This window comes from Larus michahellis, chromosome 2 (genome assembly GCF_964199755.1).
Source record: "Larus michahellis chromosome 2, bLarMic1.1, whole genome shotgun sequence".
Classification (NCBI taxonomy): Eukaryota; Metazoa; Chordata; class Aves; order Charadriiformes; family Laridae; genus Larus; species Larus michahellis.
The window spans coordinates 54,889,681-54,911,390 of NC_133897.1; the positions used below are offsets into that span (position 1 = coordinate 54,889,681).

General features: G+C 41.5%; 1 protein-coding gene across 12 annotated transcripts in view; it reads left to right on the forward strand.

Moving 5' to 3' along the window:
* Positions 1 to 21,710, forward strand: part of PDE1C (phosphodiesterase 1C) — a 301,021-nt gene that overhangs the window by 125,231 nt on the left and 154,080 nt on the right. For 7 of the 12 annotated variants that reach the window (XR_012585568.1, XR_012585567.1, XM_074575507.1 and 4 more), the window contains one exon: positions 6,098 to 6,124. The exons of the other annotated variants lie outside the window; for them this stretch is intronic. Coding sequence is in view for 5 of the 7 variants with exons in the window: in XM_074575507.1 (XP_074431608.1) it covers positions 6,098 to 6,124 (27 nt within the window). In the remaining 2 variants the exon portion in view is untranslated. The remainder of the gene's footprint in view (positions 1 to 6,097; positions 6,125 to 21,710) is intronic. 12 annotated transcript variants of the gene reach the window in all.

Genomic DNA, 21,710 nt, shown 5'->3' on the forward strand with positions numbered 1-21,710 from the left:
AGAGGGCACCTGGGTTTGGGAGCTGGGAAATGCTCTTAATCCTCCTGCCTAGGCATGGCCATCGAGGGGAAATATTGGGGGTCCTGGAGTGATGAGCTGGACGGATTTGGGGACAAAAGCAGTAAACATGAATTATGGTCGGCTCTTACAGAAAAAGGAAGGGGAGAGATATCATTCAGTAAACCCAGAGATTCACTAGTGGGTAACAAAAGAGCAGGAAGAATCTTCCACCTTGACCTCTAGACAGACTTGTTTGTCTTTTGCCAAATTTCATCATTTATCTTGCTATTGGTTTGCTAAACTATGAAACAGGCTTTTAGTAGTGTTATCTTAACACTTAGTGTAACGTCAGAAGCCCAGCTCTGGCAGGAAAGGAAAGAAAAGAAAAAGACCTGTGAGAATGTGCGTGTTACGGGGTGGATGTTTCCTCACAGTAAAGTGGCTTTTTCTCTCTGCGCTTCCAAATGAGCTGGTGAGAGGAGCCCTGCAGGGAAGCAGAGATGACTTGCGTGAGCTACCGACGTGGTGGGACTCCAGTACTGAGGGACAGACATTGTTGGGTGCTTTTGTTAACGGATGATTAAGCTCCCACTCACATCTTCTACATGCTAATTATAAAGCTTCTAAATATAGAAGAGGAAAAGTCCCTCTTTCTCCTCCAGCCTATGAATAACTCATTTTAAATATTTGCTTGTGGCAACTGTTTTCTTTAACAATTGTGGTTCCCCTGAAGAAGTAGCATTTGTAAAATGTTCCTCTTCAAGCAGGAGTTTCCTTTCTCTGCACGTAGCTCTGATCATGTTTACCGATGTCGGTGACAAAAATAAGGGTAACGGCAGGCAAGCTCTGGCGAGGCTGCATCAGCTGCAAGAGTTAATGTCCTGGTAGTTTCTTTTGCCTCTCTGACGCAGAGATGGCAGTACGAAACCCAGCATCTTTGCTTAAAGCCACCGTTGTTGGCTTTTTAAGCCAAAAGGCTGAACTTTGCACAGAAGCAGCCGATGCCCAGGGATGCACTCGCATCCACCAGCCATGCTGTGAGGGTGCTAACCCATGGTAGGGCGTCGCACGCAAGGAGGCTGGGGGCAATATCTTTTTAAACCACTGCACAGGTGATTTAAAAACAGGTTCACTTTAGCTAGTCTCTTGGTGCCCTAAAAAGTCGTTGCCCTCTTTTTCCCAAAGAAGCGCGGATCCAGCCTGAAAGCAGACACTGCGTTAGATACAGGCTTGTGCATTGCCAACTGGTGGTACGAAGGGGACAGCACAGGCCACCAAGTTTGAAGGACTTCAAAAGATCTATCTGGCTTGCTAAACTGCTTTGACCAACGGTGTGCGCCCTCTGAACCCATTGAAATGGCCAAGCAAAACAGAATGTGTTAGATTAAGCCTCTGTGAGGGCTGATTCTGAGCTGCAGCTGCAAAACTGAGTCACTTGACCATCTCAGCAGGCTTTAAGCATGCTTGTGGCACTTGGCATTCCTGAGCTGGGAAGCATTAACTCACTGAAAAACATCACCTGCACTCACCTGTGTGTACCTCAGGTCGTTAACCTCACATCTGTCAGCTGGTGGCCTAAGGCTGATCACTGCACTGAAGTTAGGAGCCTGCAGAGACCTTACCAAGGGCAGATATAACACTTAGTCTCTAGCAGCAGCAGTGTGTGAGCAGAATGTGATGCTCATTAACTCTCAGATTTTAGTATAAATTTCCAGGGATGAAGTTAGGCAAAGATCCTCCTGCAGCACCCACAATTTTACTCCATATACTGAAAAGATGCCATTAATACCAAACCCTGTGGAATAAATGTGGAATAACACCGTGTTAACCAAGCCACTATTATGAGTGAAAAAATTTAAGTGGCTTAGGTAATTCTTCAGAGGCTGTGTAGGAGTGAAAGAGCAACTCATCTAACTAGTTGATATTCTGAGTTGTATTATGGGTCTAAAACAGAGCAGTTGGCAGAGTTACTTAATTCCCCCAACCCCTCCGCCTTCACTCCTAAGTACCTACTCAGTCACATTATCTCACTCACCTCTCTCAGAAGAATAAGGCCTGAGAACATCATTACCAAATTCAGACACAGTTTTTGTGTGTTTCTATTAAATTCTCTCCATCTCCAGGTTTCTAGATGCGCAGGAAGGGTGGGAGCATTTTGCAACAACTCCAAAGTAGTGTTATTTGGATTCCAGTTGTACCCCACTGTCATAAATTGATGTGCAAAACCCCATATAGCTGGAGCCGCAACCCTGAAGAGCTAACACACTAATGGAAGAGTCTGAAGGGGAAATAGAGGGAGAAAGTGATTTGCCTGAGGGTGCACCAGAATTAAATGGCAAAGGTAGAAACATAACCCTGGGAACAGATACTTAGCCTTGAAGAAGCTGGTGGGCATCAAAGCACAGAGAAATTTTGTGCATCTGTTTATTAGAATGGGAATTGAGTGCCTGTATAGCTGTAGCTAGCTATACCTTGCTGCTTAAATACCTTCAAAAGTCTGTCCTAATTTTTATGTTGGGCCAGTATATTGTGTTGTTCCTCTGGTCAGATGAAGGATTCATCCATCCCCAGAAGAGCAGACGCTGAAATAGTGGGCTCAGCTCTCTTGTTGACTTCATCTCATCTGAGCCAGAAATTTTGTCCTGCGTACCACTTTGTTTAGTTTTGATTGTTACAAAGCACCTGTTTTTAAAACTCCTAACTGGGTTTACTTTCATTAGGCTCCAGCAGCCTTCTTGTACTAGGACTGACTCACTCCATACTACACTCGTGCAGGTGTAATTGCATTCAGTTGAGTGAAGTTATTTCTAGTTTACACAAGTAATATAGGGCCTACCTAGTGTAAGTCACCTGCTAATTCTCTTCAGCATGAAAAAAAAATCTCCCTTGTTCTAATTTTTTTTTTCTTTTTAATGTTAACTAAATGTAGACCTATGAGTAATACATTCCACAGCAGGTAATGGGAGTTGAATGGATGTGGCAGTTCTGGCATGGCACGTGTGCAGTGGGAAAAGAAACTGAACTTACACAGATTTGGTAATCTCAACAAGCCTCTTGCAGGTATGAGCACCGGACAGCCCGCAGGTGTGGGAAGCTGTAATGCCACCTCCTTTGGGTCTCTTTCATTCTTTTCCTTCTGGGAAAGAGGGATAGCTTGGGTTTGTTCAGAAAATCACGTGTCCCTTGAGCTTGACTGGAAGACATGTCTGTTTCCAGGTTTATCCCAGAGCATCTGCTAAAGGCACTTTAGCAGCTAGTTCCTCTTTGCGTAGACTCCTCCCGGGGAGATAAACCAGGATAGCTTGTACTGCATGGTTTTTTTTAAATAAGTAAATAAATCCAAGCAATCCCAAAGCCCCACCCTCCAGTTTCCTCTTGTTCATTCACACATGGCTGCTGATGGCAGCCAACCACTCATGCTGGCTCTGGGGTTAAAAGAGGCACCCTCTCATTTCGTTGTTTGCAATGATCTCATTTAATGGAAGGCAGGTGTAAGCGGTGGTTTGTTTGTAAGCATAAAGCAGGTAGATGTCAACATTGTCTGTTTCCAAAAGCAAGCTGAAGGCTATACTTGGAAACAGCTTTAAGTTATCAATACCATCTTTTTATAATGTTGGTGAGTACCATTGTCAGACCTTTGTTTTGAAATGCTGGAAATTCAGGCATACAGGACTTTTTTTTTTCTGGATATCATAAGCTGCTGGTGGTGGTCTTTGTAAAGCAAGAGCATGCAGTACTGATACTGAATCTACAAACAAGGGTTCCTTTAGTTATATTCTCTTCAACTGTAACATGCAAATTCAGTGCTGGTAAATGCAATCACTAACTTGGTACACGTAAACCTTGACTGTAATTGGACTGCAGGTGTGGAAACAATAAACAACAATAATAAAAACAATGTATATATGTTTTTTAAAACTCCTATGACTAGGCAAATGCCTTTTTCCTAGTACTGTCATCTGTCATAGTACATGTTTTTTTTAACGTAGTAAAAATATTCTTGAGTAAAAGGAGCATTAAAGGTGTGACTGATCTGAAAAGTGATGTTATTACTCAAATGTGAAGACCACCCTAAGACTGGGTCACTTCTTTAAAATATCCAAGGATATTTGAGCTAATCAGGAGTTAATGAATGGTGTCTTTGCTCAAATGTGAAGCTTGGCTGAAAGAGAAACACTTTATAAAATGATATGAAAGTCACTAGCATTACTAATAAAGGAAAAAATAGTTCTGATAGTGCTGGGAGGCACCATAAGATACTTTCAGGGGAAAGAATTAACTTGTAAATAACTTAATTTGAAATTTAAAAAGTTATATAGTAGAAATGAAAATTTAAACAAATTTGTATTTCTTGGGAATAAGGTATTTTAGTTAACCTGGACTGGAATGGCTACTCAGGTGGGTTTTTTTTCAGCGTTTTCTTTTCACAAGAAAATTTAGTGAAATTCTGTATTTGTCAGAATATAAACTTCTGAATCTAGATCTTTAAAATGAAATTTCTTCTTTTCCCCCTTCTGAAATGAAAATTAAAAGTTCCCTTAGAATCAAGTATGTCTAAGAGGGCTTCTGCTTGGATGTGCCAGCATCCTGAATGCCAGTAAGCTAGAATCTTGATGCTGCTATGAATGTTTGCTCTTTTCCTCCTTTGCATCTGTTCAAGTTTAAATAAGTAATTCTTCACACAGTAAAGTGTAAATTAAATATTTTAAAATCCTTTTAAAGTAAATATCTAGGATTTTGAGGATTCTAACGTGGTCAGAATACAGAAGCAGGTACAAGCATGAGTACAATTTCCAAAGGTAATATTGGATGAAACATTTGAGAGCCAGGAGACATTATTCATGCTTCTTATTAAGTAGAAAATAGCACTACATTCCTTTTTGCCATCTTGCTGCTTATTTTTAAGAAACAGTACCCCTCGTTTGGGCTTTCTGGGCCTCCCTTAGCCACAATTTTCCATGTGCGGTAATATCAGAGATGAAAAATAAGAAGTTGATGCTTGTAGCAGTACACTCATTCTAACAATATTACCTACACATTGAAAAGGTGGGGACCGTCTGTTAGCGTATGGCTAAACAACAGGGTGTTGATCTTGCACTCTGCATCACAGTCCACCCTGACACTTGTCCCCATCGCTACTTGTGAAGTTTAGAGATCATTAGTTTTACTTTAAATCATAAAAGCAAAGCTGAGCTCAGGTGAGATCCACACCCTGTTTTGCCAGGCGCTGTGCAAAGCCATTGGAAAAGGTGGCTGTAGGATCAAGAGCTCACAGACAACATACAGTGCCACTCCACCTCTGCAGCTAACTGTATAGCCACATGGGTAACTGTGCAGCAGGGCTCACGACTACTGTCTTCCTCTGAGCATTAGCAACTTGTGCCATTGCCTGCTGTAGAAGACAAAATCCACTGTGCTAAGAGTAAGAGATTTACAGCCTTTGCTGCAATTGATGTAGTGTAAGGGTGGGGGAGGAGAAGAGGTGCTGTCACTATGCTTATCCGCTCTTGCCATTCCTCGTCCTGGGCTCAGGTCAGTTAGGTCCCAAGATACGTGCAACGAAGTGGTGTGGTATCTGGGATTTGGTGGACTAGAGAACTTGCTAGGATCTAGACGTTCTTTTTAGAGCAAGGCTGCTGTAAAATCCCTGGGGTTTTCCACTGAGTCACCACAGCCAATGTGGTTGGATGCATCACATCACCACCACTCCACCTTAGTGGGCTCTCCACAGATAAAGCCATACTTATCTGCTGGATGGAGACAGAAAAACTACTTTACTAGTAAGTAGAAGTAAGATTCTGCCACTTGGACTTCCTGTTAAGTCATTTAGAGTAGTAACTCATTCTTTCCTAGCTGCAGCAACCCCGTCCAAAAAGAAAGGGCAAGATGCACATACAGGCAAACACACACCTTTTTCTAGTGAAGTTAGTGGCAACCACCACTGAGGTTAGCAGAAGGGAATGGCTACAACTCTTCTGGGTCACTCTCATGGCAGAAGTGACTTCACTTAATTGTTCCTGATTTCTGACCCTCTCCTTTTCTCCTCCTCACCAGTGGAGCCTTCTTATCTCAGTTGTATTTTGTTCTTTTCCTGCAGGAGAAAATACAAGAAAACATCACAGAGGTAAGAGTAAATCGCAGAGGACTGGAAGGTATTTGTGAGTCGTCTGTCTCTTTTTGTTAGGGGTTTTGAAGGAGGATTTGCATGTTACCAGATTAGTTTTGTTCCCAGGCAAATGCCATTCTACTGATTGTTTCCCCTTTTGAAGGTCCATCTTGCTCTGCTGCTGCTCCAAATCCACTCTGTTGCTAGTGGTAGTTCTCCCCTCTGACGTTACTGGTAGTTCACCCTGAGTAAGGACAGAAATATTTATCCTTGAGGTCAAACCCTAATAAATGTCACTCTGTTCCTTCTGCAAGATCTGCTGGTTCGAACTCCTATCGCTTACTCATGCTGTAATAACAAAATGGATTGTGGGCTTGTAGTGTTGCTAATGATCTGTGCCTTTGCAGGAGACTGAAGGAAAACGGGAATCCTGTTGATTAACAGGCCCTATTACAGCTACCTGATCTGGTTATCTTACTGCCTCCTTGCAGGAAGGAGGCCCAATGGGGGTCTTTGACAGATTCATTTTTCTTTCTTTGGAGCCCTTGTGCCTGGTTGCTTCAGAGCACCCACTTTGCAGCACGAAGTTTTTTGGTGCTGGGCTGACTCCCCCTCCCCTGCATGTGGCGTATTAATTGGTGACTTAAATCTCATGGCGTGCTGAGCATCTTTAGTTCATGTTGACTTTAACTGGATTTGAGACTCCTGCAGAGTGCTTCCTAAAGACTAAACCCTGCAGCTCTGCTGAATGTGCCCTTTAATGTTGTGTGATGATGGAGGGAACTGGCAGATAAGCCAACGTGGTGATGTGATGGGCTAAGACATCACAGCCACCCCTCCTGTTTGCTGTCACCCTGTGCCGAAGATGATCACTCCAATGCAGAATTAGCAGGACAGGCTACGTGTGTGCTTGTGTGTCACAGCCACAAGAGACTGAAGTGTGGTGGCTTGAGTCATGGATGAGGTGGGTTTGAGCTGTGACAGTTTAGTGGAAAATACTGATTTGGAGATTTCTGTGCTGAACTGTGCAGGTGGGCACTGCGTAATATGAGACACAAGAACAGGGAGAAGGTAAATATGCTCACAGTTGTTTTCCTAACTGTGGAGCTGACACTGATTGTTAATGAATTGTGAACATTTCTCTGGCCAGAGGTCTTGAGTTGCTGCAAAAGGATTTTTTTCTGGGGCTGACGTGGTTTCCAGAATGATTGATCGCTCTGTGTGTCCATCCCCTGCGCTGCTCACGTTGTCCTAAGTGCTGTGTCTTGTTTCAATGTGTTTTGCATGTACATAACCATGGCATCAGTGAGGTTTGTGTTCAGCATCTCTTCTCTAGGGGAGAGTTTCTGTAAGCCTCTATAGAGACATGAAGTACATTAAAAGCTCCTACAAGCCCAATACACAGTTGTATCAATGGCACACAGAGAATTGAATGTGTTGGTCTGTTTAAACATACCATTACAGGGTTAAGGTTTGTGCCCCTTAGGATTTTGAACTTTCTTTTTTTCTGTCGCTGATGCCTGCTGCCTGTGTGTGTGAGGCAGCTGGGCAGATGGACTTCATGGTCTTAACAACTGGTCTGAGCTCTGCGGAGGCAAGCGGCCGCTCCAGGGACCGGCACGCAGCAATTGCCGAGCAGCTACTCCCAATAACCTTGCTCAGCGGGCACTGTCTGCCGGCTGGAGGGCTGTGCAGCGCTGTGAAGTAGCTGCTGTGGTTGGGAACCGTGCTTTGCCAGCACCTAGGGCAAATTAGCTGGCTAGTAAACTTCTGACTTGAGTTTGCCACCTGCTGTGTGATTAAGGTGTGATACTAAATGGGAAATTGCACATACTGCCGCCTGATGCAGAAGTGTAGCATCCAGCAAAAGGAAGCAGTGGGCCAGCAATTCATTTAAAGGCTGGTTTTAAGTAGTATCTCTCTGTGGAGTTGGTAATTCCAGCAATGAACTGATCACTTGGCTCCACCTCATTTCTCACATTCGTCTGTTGAGGGGTTTTCTTTTTCCCTTTGTTATGTTTTTTTCAAAACTATCTCAGCAGTTCCTACATCACCGAGCTCTGGAGGTGACTAGCAGCTGAACTGAAATGATCTTTTGTTTGCTTTTGCATCTTCTTCTTTTTGTTTCTCTTTGGTGAGTGTCACCACATAAGAATACCTAGGTGGTAGTAAGCGGCACTTAGCTATGTAGGAGAAACACTGCTGTCCTCTGTGCCTTGCGGTGTAAAGAAACAGATTCCCCTGATTGCAGACCTGTTGAGAAGGAAGATGAGGTATGTGCAAGACAACTCGAGGAGAAAGAGTCGGAGTAAAATCTGAGGCATCCTAAAATTGTAATTGGAAATGACAGACGCTGACTCTTGCATTGATCATTCTGTTAACTGTGTTGACTCCAATACTTTTGTAACAATTATGTATTGATACGATTTTCCTCATAAACTTAGAAGTTTCACAGCTGTCTAGACAACACTAATTTCATTACTCCCAACCTAGCAATTGCATCTGAACCGCTGAACTGTGATGCAGATTAATCACAGCGATACCAGAGGAGAAGGATATTTAATCAGAACTTGGGTCATCTATCATTCTCATATCTAGTTCCCCTTGGTTAAGTGAATAGCAGATAGCTTGTTAAATAGAGACTGGAGAAGTAGTCAGCAAGAGGGATAACTAGACAGAAAGCCAAAGCGCTCTTGGACTTTCAGGTCCTGGGTTGGTTTTGCTTTCTCTGGAGCACTTGAGACCTTAGTCATGTTTGATTTGACTGTTGAGACTCCCAGTTATCCTGAAGACAGCTGGCTGTGGACTGCCCGTGTTTTTCTGGGAGACACTTGGCACCTTCAGCTCCCTGGGAGATTAAAAGGGAAATGAGCCTTTCAAGTAGCCCTTGGCAGTCGCCTCCTAGATTAGGTTCGTCTGCTTGGGTGACATTCAGCTAGTGCAGTCAGTTTTGCACTTCTAAGGACTCACTAAAGTCCTATTTATCCTCTCAAAATGTGTCAGATAAATAATCTGTGTTTGTGTACGTGGCATACATTTTCCTTCATTATGATCCACAGCCATGTATTTTCACTCCGCCAGTAAGACAGAATTGCATACGTTGTCTTAGTTTAGCTGCATGTTGGTTAATTGTACAGCTTAATTTTCTATTAAGGTGCAAATGCTTCTTTTACAGTGAACTCATTTTAGATAAAAGTCAAGTAAGAAAGAGTCCTGATACTTTATCCGTTCTTCATGGATGGATTTTTTACCTCTAAGTACCTGTTAATGCTGTACATGAAGCACAAAGTAGAAAAGGAAATGTAACCAAAGTGCCTTTGAAATATGGCTGTGACCCTGAAAGAAGCATCCTAACGGGCCCTGCAAAATACTAATGTGATTTCTTTAAAAAAGATTTTACTCTAATTAAAAAAGGTTGGCATCTGATACAAACCACATGGCCGGAACATGAAGCCTTCCCTAATTTTCATAAGGGTTTTGTTGTTTCCACTTCAGACGATCGGGCAGGAAACTCATAAGCAGAGATCTTTTCCATCCCTTTCCCACACTTTGCTATTCTCTCTCATCTATGTCTGTGTTTCTCAATTCCAATTTGCTCCAGCATTTAGGTAATACACTCTTGGAGGAAAATGTGAATGTGAACGTGTTCTTCCTTAAAAAAAAAAAAAGTGTGTGATGTATTTATGTTAGTGTGTAGCACAAGAGGTGAAACCATACATTCACAAATGGTGTTACATACAAAATAAGTGGAAAAGTGTATTTTTTTTTTCCCCAGCTTTAGTGCATAGTCATCTTCAGGGTTACTCATGCTGCTACCTCTTTAGATTAAAATAATCCACTGTCTCTTTTGTATTATTTCAAAATGCAGGTAAAGCCTCATTCTAGGTAATCTTTAAGTTAGGTCTTTACTTGGGACCAGATCCTGTGAGGAAAACTCTGTGCTGGGGATTAATCTCATCCTTTAGTGCTGTTAGGACACGCTAAACAGATCTTCACTGCAATGAAGAAGCGTCAGTGCTCTCTCAAAGCTGACTGTCTGAGCAAGGGTGTTATATATGGGTGATAGTTGTCACTGCCATTGATAGAGTAATGTAGACTGAAGGGGACCTCCGGAGGTCATCTCTTCCAACTCTTGGTGCTTGAGAACATCACTGTGGCCCTGATTAACTGTTGGCATTCATCAACTTCCTCAATTTGACAATATGCTTAGTTCTTAGTTCTGATGCCATTTCATTTCCACAGCTTATCTATTGACCTTGCAAGGTTATCTTAATTACAAATAATAAAAATACCCCTAATTCCTTAAGCTGTGCAAGTAATTATAATACTGCTTAGCTCAAGTTTTTCTTTATATATACGTATACTATCCGAGCAACTCCAGCAGTATAGGATGCATTAAAGGTCGATATCCTAATCGCTAGCATGCACACACAATGTATGACTTGATGTATCAAAATTCTTTGTAAAGGGTGGTCGTTTGGGTGCTGAGACCTCCTCGGCTCCCTGTAGCTTCAGTAGGACTTCTTGAAACTCTGGGCTTCAGGGAAACTGATGTTAAGTTTTCAATTCAGGGCTGCTAGGCGTTGTGCAAAAAGAGATCTGCTGACTGACTTCTGTAATATCACAAGTGCAGTTGTTTCTGTTAAATTTAATGAACACTTAATTTCAGTAAAAAAGGTATTGATTTGTTGAGTGCTCTGTATTCATTGCACTGCGGAATCATAGGTGCTTTGGGAAGAAATTGAACACGGTCATGTAAGTAAAGCTTATAATCAATCAGTATGTGAAGGGGGCAAATTAAAGTGACATTGGCAACCTTAATTCAGTATTTCCTAGCTTTCCGGGTGCTTTACTTCGCAACCTGAGTGATCTTCTACTGTGGCTTAAATGCAATCAGATACTGGCAGCATTACACAGCTCTGAAAAAGAGGCTCCGGTTCAAGTTCACAGAGCTAGGTGGAGTTTGTGCTTTAATTTATGGAGGAAGTTTATATCACTTGGCTATGTCTAGGGAAACTTCATGGTGAGAGAACGAAGCCTACCTTCTACAAAATCCCAGCTTTTGTTCTGCTAACACTTTCTATAAGAGATAAACATTGGAATGTAAATGTTTTAAATACCCTCCGGCTTTCTGTCCTTCTCCTAGTTCCCTCCATTTAAGAGAGCTGGAAGATGCAGTGAGATTGGACCCTGTACAGATACATGGGTTTTTTTCGCTGTGCTTTTGAAACCTTATGCAGTTTTTCTACTCCAAAAGGTGTCAGCCATTTCTTAATATGATGGCTCTAATAGAGGAAAGTATAAATTTTGGATTCCTGATGTGAGTAATGGGACTTATCTTTATCCAGAGCAGGAATAAGTTCAAAATAATTATGAAAAATGATTAAATAGCAACCAAATCTTTCTTACTGATATATATATATTCATATTATTTTACTAAAATTAATTTTATTCCATATCTTATATTATCTAGTGCTGGATAATTATCGATAAATACAAGTCCTTAATGATTAATGACTATTAAAATATTGAATATTATTGAGCATAGTTTTTCAGCTGATTTATAATACCTAAAAAGGTACTGATCATGCAGAATTCGTTGTAACAATAACACATCTTGCTTGATAAGGAATGGACTCTGCCAGATTTGAAAATGGAAAAAGTAGGTTATGCTACTCAAATACTATGATGACAAGTGTGCTTACGTATCAAAAGAAAGTTACATTCAGGTTTTTCTTAATCGTGTTCATGTTTAGGTGAAATTCAGCCATAAACTTCAGTATTGTTTCAGCAGAACCGATAACACACCTGCTTTTGCATTGGTCCTCTAAAGGTGCGCTTTTTTTTTTTTTCCTTCAAAATTCTTAGTGCCGGACAAGTTTTCCTGATTCAAATCTTGTGGATGTGTCAGAGCAGAAGTAGTGTTGTGCCTTCTACTACTTTTCTAGGCTTTGTTATGAAAAGTTGTCTGGAAAAAAGCTGCTGGAGGTTTTTCACTAGCTATGCACCCAGGTGATTAACACTCTAAAAACAGGTGATAGAGATTATGATATTTTGGCGCTTCTGTTTCCGCCAGTTGGAACCAAGCAAAATAGTACATACATGTATGTATCTGGAAAGCTGCATGGAGAAGAATAAACCCAGTCTCCTGACACCTTCCCACTGGCTTAGTTTGGCTTCTTTCAGTGATACCCAGCGCTCTTCTCACTGACTTGTTTTCAGCTGAATTGAAGTGGCTTGCTTTTTTCTTCAAGGTTTTGCAGTGTTCATTCCTTCACGTGTATGGAATATAATTCTGCTTGGGGGTGCGCAGATACCAGTAAGTGTTCATTTCCATTTTAGTTAATCTGAGATTCTTTACTGAAGCATGTTTGGAGAATTAGATTACAATTTGATGAGAGGATGTACCAGGGAGTTCTTCTCCCATGATTTACACGTAATTTGAATAAGAAGGATAATAAAACTTAATGAAGAATTCAGTTAAGCCCTATATTATTGCCTATTAGACATGATCTTCCTGTAAAATACTATTGATTTTTTTAAAAGTTTTTTTGTTTTGTTTTGCCCCTGAGGAGTAAATTACTCAGATTCGATGCATGCAACCCAGTGAAACTTCCTTAGTTAAAGTGACATTAACTTTGAGGGTCATGTTGGTAGCCTAAGAGGGAGGAAGCTAAGATGGTTGCTATTCATGCAGTCCCTCTACGGATAATCAGACTATTCATTTCCCAAGTCTGGATGAAAACAGTTTATGCCATTAGTAAGGGGGCATCTTTTTTTGGAGCTTAATGTAACTGTTAGCAAAGGCAGAGGCTGCTCTGTAGAACTTCTCTTTGTGTTCTTTTCTTCTTATTTGCACTGCAATTTCTTGATGTTGACAGAATTTCTCAATGTTCACAGATGATCTACATGAGTATCTGAAAAAATTTCTGGTTTTATTCCCTGAAAATAAGTGTTAACACAAATGTTAACTGTCTCCAGTCCTTCCTTCCCCAGCTGCCATTTCCCATTCCCTTGTTCTTCCTCATCCCTCTTTCCTAACTGTATGTGAATTTTTGTAATCCACAGCGTAAAGAAGGCAGGTGTTGGTCTTCCACTAGCACAGTACACACAGAAGCACAGAGTCTTGTCTGTTGAAAAGCTTTCCCTCCAAGGGGAAGCTCAGGAAACAAGTGGGAAACCCTACGGTTTGGGGTCTTACTGCCACTTGCTGCCCTTAGGCTGTATCATTCTACCTTTCAGTTGAGCAGCCAGAAGTTCCTGGGAAATAAAATGCCAAAAGAAGGAAGAAAACAAAATAATTTAAATGGTTTTGTTTTGTTTTCTACTGGAATGCTAAATTATATCTGGTCAAACCAATAATACCAACAGCTGCTAATGAGTTGACCCCTCTGAACTGGTACTTCAAGTAGCAGATAGGTAGTCCATTGATTTTTCCTGTCAAGCATTTATAATGTATGAGCTATAGCAACTTCTAGGCAATTTTCAGTACACTAGGTAATTACAAAAAGCTGGTCATTTAAATTACCCTAAGATGCAGCATTTCCATGACTAATTCAGAACTCCTATGTCTTAGCTGTGTCTCAAATTCAATTTGAATTGATAATGAGTTGTTTTAATCCCTCTCTTTGATTTAGCGGTCAGACCAAAGGACAATGTTTTTTTGGGGGGTAAGGAGGAGAGAGGGAGAAAGGAGAAAAAAAAAAATAAAATGTTAGTGACTGACATTATTTTGGCAGTTAATGTGGGAATGAGCTTTAACTTGGGGACCTCCTCTGGGGGAGGGCAGTAGAATTGAAGTCCTGTAATAAGCTTCCAGCCTTCAAAATCTCTCACTTCCTAAACGTGCGTCTCCTTTGCAAATGATGAAGAGGGAATCTGAAGGCATTTTGTTAAAAATATATCAAATGCAAGGGATGAGGCATCCTTGCTGAGATAATTTGCCCCAGGAGAGAATCAGTTATCTCCTGGCAGCGTGACTTTTTCTCAAGAGAAATTTCTCACTTTTAATGTGGATTACACTGGAGCCACTAACAAGTCTTATCGAATCTGGGAAAGCTATAAACCCTCCTTCCTCATTGCCACATCAGAGAGTCCCTCTGTTTGATTTCTGCTGATTAAGCGCTCTGTTTGTTTTAGCACATTCTCAATAGACTGTTCAAGTATTATGAATAATATTTTTTTTCCCCAACAAATGCATTTTGTTTGCCCTGTTGTCCTGCCTATTTTGGGATGATAACTTGTGGATGGCATTTAACTTTAATTAGATGACAAGGGAGAATTCCTCCAGATCTTTATGCCATATCCACATGGACACTGCACTCTCTCTGGGCCAAAGGATTTATCGCACATTAAGGTGAAAACACCAAAAGTCTCTTGCGAAAGCATTGGCAGCCCCTTGCCGAGTGCCATGCCATCTCCACAGGCACAGGGGAGCACGGCTAGTAATGTATTTTGACAGGCTGGCTTCCAAGTGTTAACACCAAAAAAGGAAAAGAAACCTTACGTAGAAGCAAAGGATTCGGGCTTTCTTTGTGTGTGCAGTAGTTTAAAAAGGAATTACACATTAATATATTTAATACAAGTTTCAATGAGCACCACCACAGAGAAGATTAAGAAGCAATTTACTGTAGTTTTTGGCTGGTGTATCTCCTTCGCTCAGTTTCATCCATCTACTGATGAGTCGGAAGAGATGCAGACCCTGTTACAGAATTTCACGTGTACTTTTCTAGGGTATGAATTAATGTTATGCTCCAGCGGATGGTGATGTTAGACTGTCATCACCCAGAAGAACAACAGAAACATCCAGTTGTTACGCACCTACCTGCACATACTATCCTTCACAAGGGCTTCATAAAATATCTGAGGTATTTATATTGTGGATTTGTTTTTTGACCATACTCAAGAGATATTATATGCCTGATTGCACGGATGGATGAGCGGGTACATGCACGACAGGTACATTAGATACATTCAGCTTAATAAGACCGATCCCAAGCTCTCAAGAGTACAGTTTGGCACTATCATTTCCAAAGATGTGTTGTGGGTTTTTTGTGTTTTACTGTTTTTAGTTTTTTTTTCCTCAGCCAGATATTGGGAGAAATTATAGTAGAGAAAGGCTTTGTTTTCTCACAAGATGTAGGGGTGGGACTTTGGACATCTGGTCAGAAAACCTTTTCTTAAATCTGTTCTTTTTTCAGTACAGCTGCTTATTCCTAATCTTCATTCTGATTCATAGAGTATTTAAACTCATGTTCCCCCTCACTTAGCTGTAACCGTACCTTCAGAGAGAAGAAATAACAATTGTCTGAATATAATAGAAGTGCTACAGTTAAATCATGATTTCTTTCTGAGGTTATTACTCTTAACATGTACAAGTATCTTATTTCTGTGCTCCTGTGCAACACATTCAGATTTAGTGGTGCATGTAATTAAGGTTCATAGCTTTGGAACCTTTCTTGACTAATATTTGCATAAAACACATTTTCAGCTTATGTTTAATTATTGTTTTGATTAGGACCAGCTATTTTTAAAAGGGGGAGGGGGGAAATCCTCTTAAGTTTGTTGTCAGAAACAACGCTTTATGCAGTGCAGAAAGCGCTCTCTGGACTTGCTGATCGGTGATACACAGTTATTCTAGGCTTGTAGACCATTGTCTCATTGGGTTGCTTTTCTGAGTCTGGGATGTTAATAGTAATGAGTAGATAGGATGTAAATGGTTCTTTCTTGGGTTCTTGCTCGTTCTTCCTGTGAAAATTCACAGCAGATAGCACCTTTTTCTTTTTTTCTTTTTTAAACCAAAAAAAGAGTAAAATTTAAAAAAAAATGAGAGATGCTGACAACATTTCAAATGAACCACCTCTGTACATGGAATCCATTTATTCTGATTTCTTTGTCTGCTAAAAGATGGTTTTAAATTCTAGGGTTTTTTTTCTCCTGTTCCTATCAAAACAGATACTACCATAACTGAGTTCTACATGAGCTGATAATTTCCCTGTTGAAGGTACTTTTCAGCTACCTAATAACACTTCAACAAATTCTGTCAGTACTTAGTGATTACTGACTAGGACTTCTTTTCCAGTTTTGTCTCTTCTTTTCCAGTTTTGTCTCGTAGTCAGGACAGAAATAATTATCCACTACCCACTGCAGGATCTGGTGGGATCCATGCCCTCGAACAGCAATGGTCCCGTGGTTTACATCTCATGGTTTTGTGAAATAAGTTATTGGCATCGGAGCATCTGGTTAAGCCTCTCCAAAATGAAATAACATGTTGTTTCTCATGAGAATGCGCAAGGAATGAGCAGGCACAGAGGCTACGGTACTGTCCAGCCGTGGCTGAACGGTGCTCGTGTAGGTCATGATTGAAGCACAGCAATGAAATAAAAATTTGGACTATGAATGATAATTGTGTTGCATATGGATAAGTGAGTGAGTTTGATCTCCTAGGCAGCCAGTCCAACACCTTTTGCCAGCAATAGATTTGCTTAGAAGAGAAAACCAAGACTGTCATAAGAATATGTTGTTCGTGCTCTGAAAAGCAATCAGCTTGTTGCTGCTTTTTCTTTAGACTGGCTAACCCATTGTGAATGGTTGTACTTCAGCTTTCTTACAGATTGCAGTTGTGATATTTTTTAATATTTTTTTTCTTCCCCTGGCAATACTGTGAATGTTTTTAGATTGTGATGACAAATGCTCCTTCTGGGAGTTTCTGCACTAATAAACAATGGCGACAACAACTTGCTCTATTTCATGTTATAGCTTCAATTTTAATGACTCATGAGGCACAAAGAACTTGAGCACCGGTCTGTTCATTGACAGAGCTTAAAGACACCAAGGACTGAAGTGACTAGTAGGTATCATTAATCAGCCACCTTGTTGCTATGTCAAGCAGTGATGCGCTTTGATGGCCGTTTTAAAGAAAACTCTAAAAGCCGGACCAGAAGAATTCATCTCCAGTCCTGTCCTAAAGCTTGCCAAAGTGAGGGGCTGGAAGGCTGACAAACACCACAGCTTCCAGAAGTGAGAGCTTTACCCCCAGAGCCTGAAGGACTCTGCCCTCAGCGTTGCACAGCTGTTGCCCAGAGGAGGACGGTGCTGGAAATCATGCAACATCAGGGTCCGTCTGAAACGATCGATGGTCACAGCTACCTCACACCACACGCCTGGAAGCGGTGAATATCGGTGTGGAGTTACAAGGATACATGGAATAGATACACCTCTTCCGTTCTTAAAGCGAGGTGTGAATTAGCTGGAGACCCCAACAGTTTGGCAGAGCATTCGTGTGAGGAAAACCCTAAAGACCTGACGCTTTTTACTCTTTTTGTGACCAAACCTGAGGAAGTCTGGTGATGGCAGAAACAGCCTCTCCCAAATCTCTTGGAACTTTCCGAACAACCATTCCAAATGCGTGTGATTTAGTTCAGTTTCACTTCACCCCCATTCTCAGCTGGATGGTCTGAACACTGGGAGTGCACTGTCCCAGTTACTCTGTGTATGGGACCCTGTGGGCAGGCCAGTGCTATGCTTTTTGTCAGTGTCCTTGGGAAACAGCGAGAGACCAGTGACAATCAACATCAACTCTCACCTTTTTTATCTCTAGAAAGCAATGCTCAGCCTTTACTTATCAGCATAGCCTTGACACTGTGCTCTCATCTGAATTCAGAACTGAAATATCTTGGAAGGAAAATATCATTAAAGCTGAATTTGCCTCATCATCACTTGTCCAGTAACCTTCACTTGGGAGGAATTTAAAGAATAGATGTAAAGATATTTCTGAATTGCCACTTTATTATCCTTTAATGCTTCAATTAATACTAACACATTAATAAGAGTTGTGCAGTGGTTAGGCTTGGGCTCCTGTCTCAGGTGGTTTGGGGACAATTCAGAACAGTTAAAAAAAAAAAAAAAATGACAGAAGGTGGTACAGAATCTCGCAGATGTTTGAAACCTGCAGGGAGTTTGTCACATCACTAGCAAAAGCACTTTCCTCTGCCATGTGCAGCTGGAAAGCTGTGAGTTGCTCTTATTAATCCAGTGGTAGAAATATGGATGGCTCTGAGAAACCTCGCACACTGTCTGCAGACCTGCACACAGAGAAGATGTGGCTGTAAAAGGTGTAGGTGGAAGAAAAGATGACAAATTTCTTCAGTTCCTTCATCTGAAAGGAGGTGTTAGAAGTTGAAAGAGAAGCAGAAGCAGGAACAACATAAGCTAAACCGTATGAAATTGTCTTGTCCTCTAGCATAACACTTCAATAGGGCTCTGATTAACATCTGGCTTGCCGTATACTGAGAGTGGATGAGGGACTTGCTTGGTGAATCAACAGGTTAACTTCTATGTGCTGAAGAAAAATGGGGAAAACAGGGTAAACAAAGACATGACTGGCTTTTTCTGAGGCAGACTTTGTGATGTCTGCATATATGTAACTGCCCATTCTTAATTTGGAAAACTGTTTAGTTATAATAAGAGCAGACTTTACAGCATTCACCTGCTTATTCTTCCAGCTGTTTGCTGAAAGGATGTAATTAGGAGAGCATGTTTCTTCAAAGCATCACACGCACATGGATTCAGCAAAAGCTTTCAATCTGAATTAGGAATGTGCTACCCAGGCATCAGGTTTTATGATGGGTTTGTCTCCGCGGAAGGATCTCAGCTTGAAGAACAGACATGGAACATTAAGGAAAGCATGAATTCACTAGGAAGCATAAAAATGTAGTATTTTTGCTTTGAACTAAAATTGTTAATGTTTAGAAGTGACATGCATTTTCAGTGGATTAATAAAAGACATCCATATTTTGGTCAGGAATACACAGAGGAATTTTTCATTGCTACTAGATTTGTATCAAGGGAAAACAGAAAGACACCAAATGAAGTTAGTTTAACTATACTGTTAGGCATTACTCTTCTGTAGGAAAGATATCTGACAACCATTTTGAATAAGAAGGCACTTAAACAGCCATAACTATGTAATACAGCTTTTAATAAATCTGTGTGTCAGTTCAGCAGTGTTTCCTGATCCGAGGTGTGTTTCCCTTGAACGAATATAGGTTACTTATATTCTTCTGAAATTGAGTTGGAGCTCAGCTCACTGAAAAGTAGAAAGCTTGTTATTTGATCAGAAAAATAGCTATCACAGTTATTAGGTGTTAGCTGTCTCTCAGATCTGAAGAAGGACTTGCAAATCTAGAAGTGCATCTTCTAGCTCTATGAGTTGAACTCCCGTGGATTTTATCTCAAACAGAGGACTTAACTGCTGACACATAGACACATCCTATGTTGTCTCACAAAACCATGTGGCCTCTGACTTCAAAAGGGCATGGGTCTTCTGTATCTCTTGTGTGCCAGCCCACTGCAGATGCTTTGAATGCTGAGGGCACTTCAAATGTCCTGACATAGATTTGTTTAGGTCACTGGTCAACACCCTTGTCGCTGTGTCAATTCAGGCTGAAATACAGTTGCAGACTGGGTTTTGCTGAATAATCAAACAACCTCTAGATGCTATAGAGACATCTTAGGGTCACTATCAGGACAAAGGTATTATTTAAATTTTTCCTGTTACTGTAGTATCAATACATAGTATTGGAAATGTAATAGTAATGGGAAATGTGATCTGTGCGTGAATACGTGTTTGTAGGCAAAGAAGAGAAGGAGGAAACGACTGGGCAGTACTGGGAAAGCAAGGGTGGATTGTAGGGCTGCCCAGCTTTGTTGCATGACATGAAAACCAGTGCAGGTTGCAGTCAAGGCTGCTAAGTGATTTACCGGAAATCAGTTTGATGACTTAAGTGGTTTTCCAAAACATATCCATATCCGACAAGCAGTACCAAACTATGATGCCTAGTCTAGATGAGAAAAAGATGGGTTTAACGCATCATATACCTCATCTTAGTGGGTGTGTTTAAAAGTCTTTAAGAGGACTCTCCAATGCAAAGAGAAACTCAGAATTCTCTTGGCTGGCCAACACGTGGAGACGAAGTGTGCTCTGTCTGCTCTGATGGTTTAAAACTTGTTAGCTAATATATATGTTTTCGTCCTGTTATTTAAAAACCATTTTGTCCCAACTTGTATATAGCATTACTGTCTGTTTTCAGGGCTCTTCCAAGCTAGTGTGAGAAGATACTGGCAAAAATTTTGTGGGAAAGGCAAGAAACTTTCATCTCCGAGAATACCTCTTAGGCAATTATAATGATGACCACCACCTTCTCACAAAGTGAGACACAGCAAATTAGTGAATGTTGATTAAACGCTATTCTGGCTGGGAGTGATTAATTTTTAAAAGCTGATGTTTTTGAAACAGAGCTTTTAGGAGGAGAACTGTACAGTAGATAATTGCTCAGGTCTAAATGCAGCTCTGTGACTGTATGAATGCGCAGAGATCACGTGGCATTTTCCTCACACACCAAGAGTGTGCACGGTGAGAAAGCTTCCGGGAGATCATCTTCTCAGAAACGTTCTCATTACATGCTTACAGTCATCAGTGAGACTAATGGTTGTGCCTGAAGACACCATAAAGCTGTTTTGCCTCTTGCCCTTGGAGTAAGTTAACTGTCTTCCTTCATACTGACTGTTTCTAAGCCACGCTAAAGCATGCTTTGTGGACAGCACGCAACCTTTTTTGTAGTGTGTGGATACAAGGCCAAATGCCGGGTCCTGCACTTGGGACACAACAACCCCATGCAGCGCTACAGGATTGGGGCAGAGTGGCTTGAAAGCAGCTCGACAGAAAAGGACTTGGGAGTGTTGGTTGACTGCCGGCTGAATATGAGCCAGCAGTGTGCCCAGGTGGCCAAGAAGGCCAACAGCATCCTAGCCTGTATCAGGAATAGTGTGGTGAGCCGGACTAGGGAAGTGATCATCCCCCTGTACTCGGCACTGGTGAGGCCCCACCTCGAGTACTGCGTTCAGTTTTGGGCCCCTCGCTACAAGAGGGACATTGAGGTGTTGGAGCGTGTCCAGAGAAGGGCTACAAAGCCGGTGAGAGGTCTGGAGGACAAACCTTATGAAGAACGACTGAGGGAGCTGGGGTTGTTTAGCCTGGAGAAGAGGAGGCTGAGGGGAGACCTTATCACCCTCTACAACTACCTGAAAGGAGGTTGTAGAGAGATGGGGGCTGACCTCTTCTCCCTGGTGACAAGTGATAGGACAAGGGGAAACGGGTTCAAGTTACGTCAGGGGAGGTTTAGATTAGATATTAGGAGACATTTTTTCACTGAAAGGGTTATTAAACATTGGAATAGGCTGCCCAGGGAGGTGGTGGATTCACCATCCCTGGAGGTGTTTAAAAAAAGGGTAGATGGGGCACTTAGGGACATGGTTTAGAAGTGGCTCTTGTCAGGGTAGGCTAAAGGTTGGACTCGATGATCTTAAAGGTCCCTTCCAACCTCAACAATTCTATGATTCTATGATTCTATGATACGGCTTGGTGACTACTCAAAACCTCTCACTGATGAACATTAGCCTTGGTGAGCAATGGAAGAAACCCATGCAAAGAATGCGTCCCATGCAGCATTTTTCCCCTCCCCGTGAACTACTTACTCTTGCATGGGACTGCAGCACCTCATTCTGTCACTTACTAACAACAGCGGTGACGTATTATTTTTCGCAG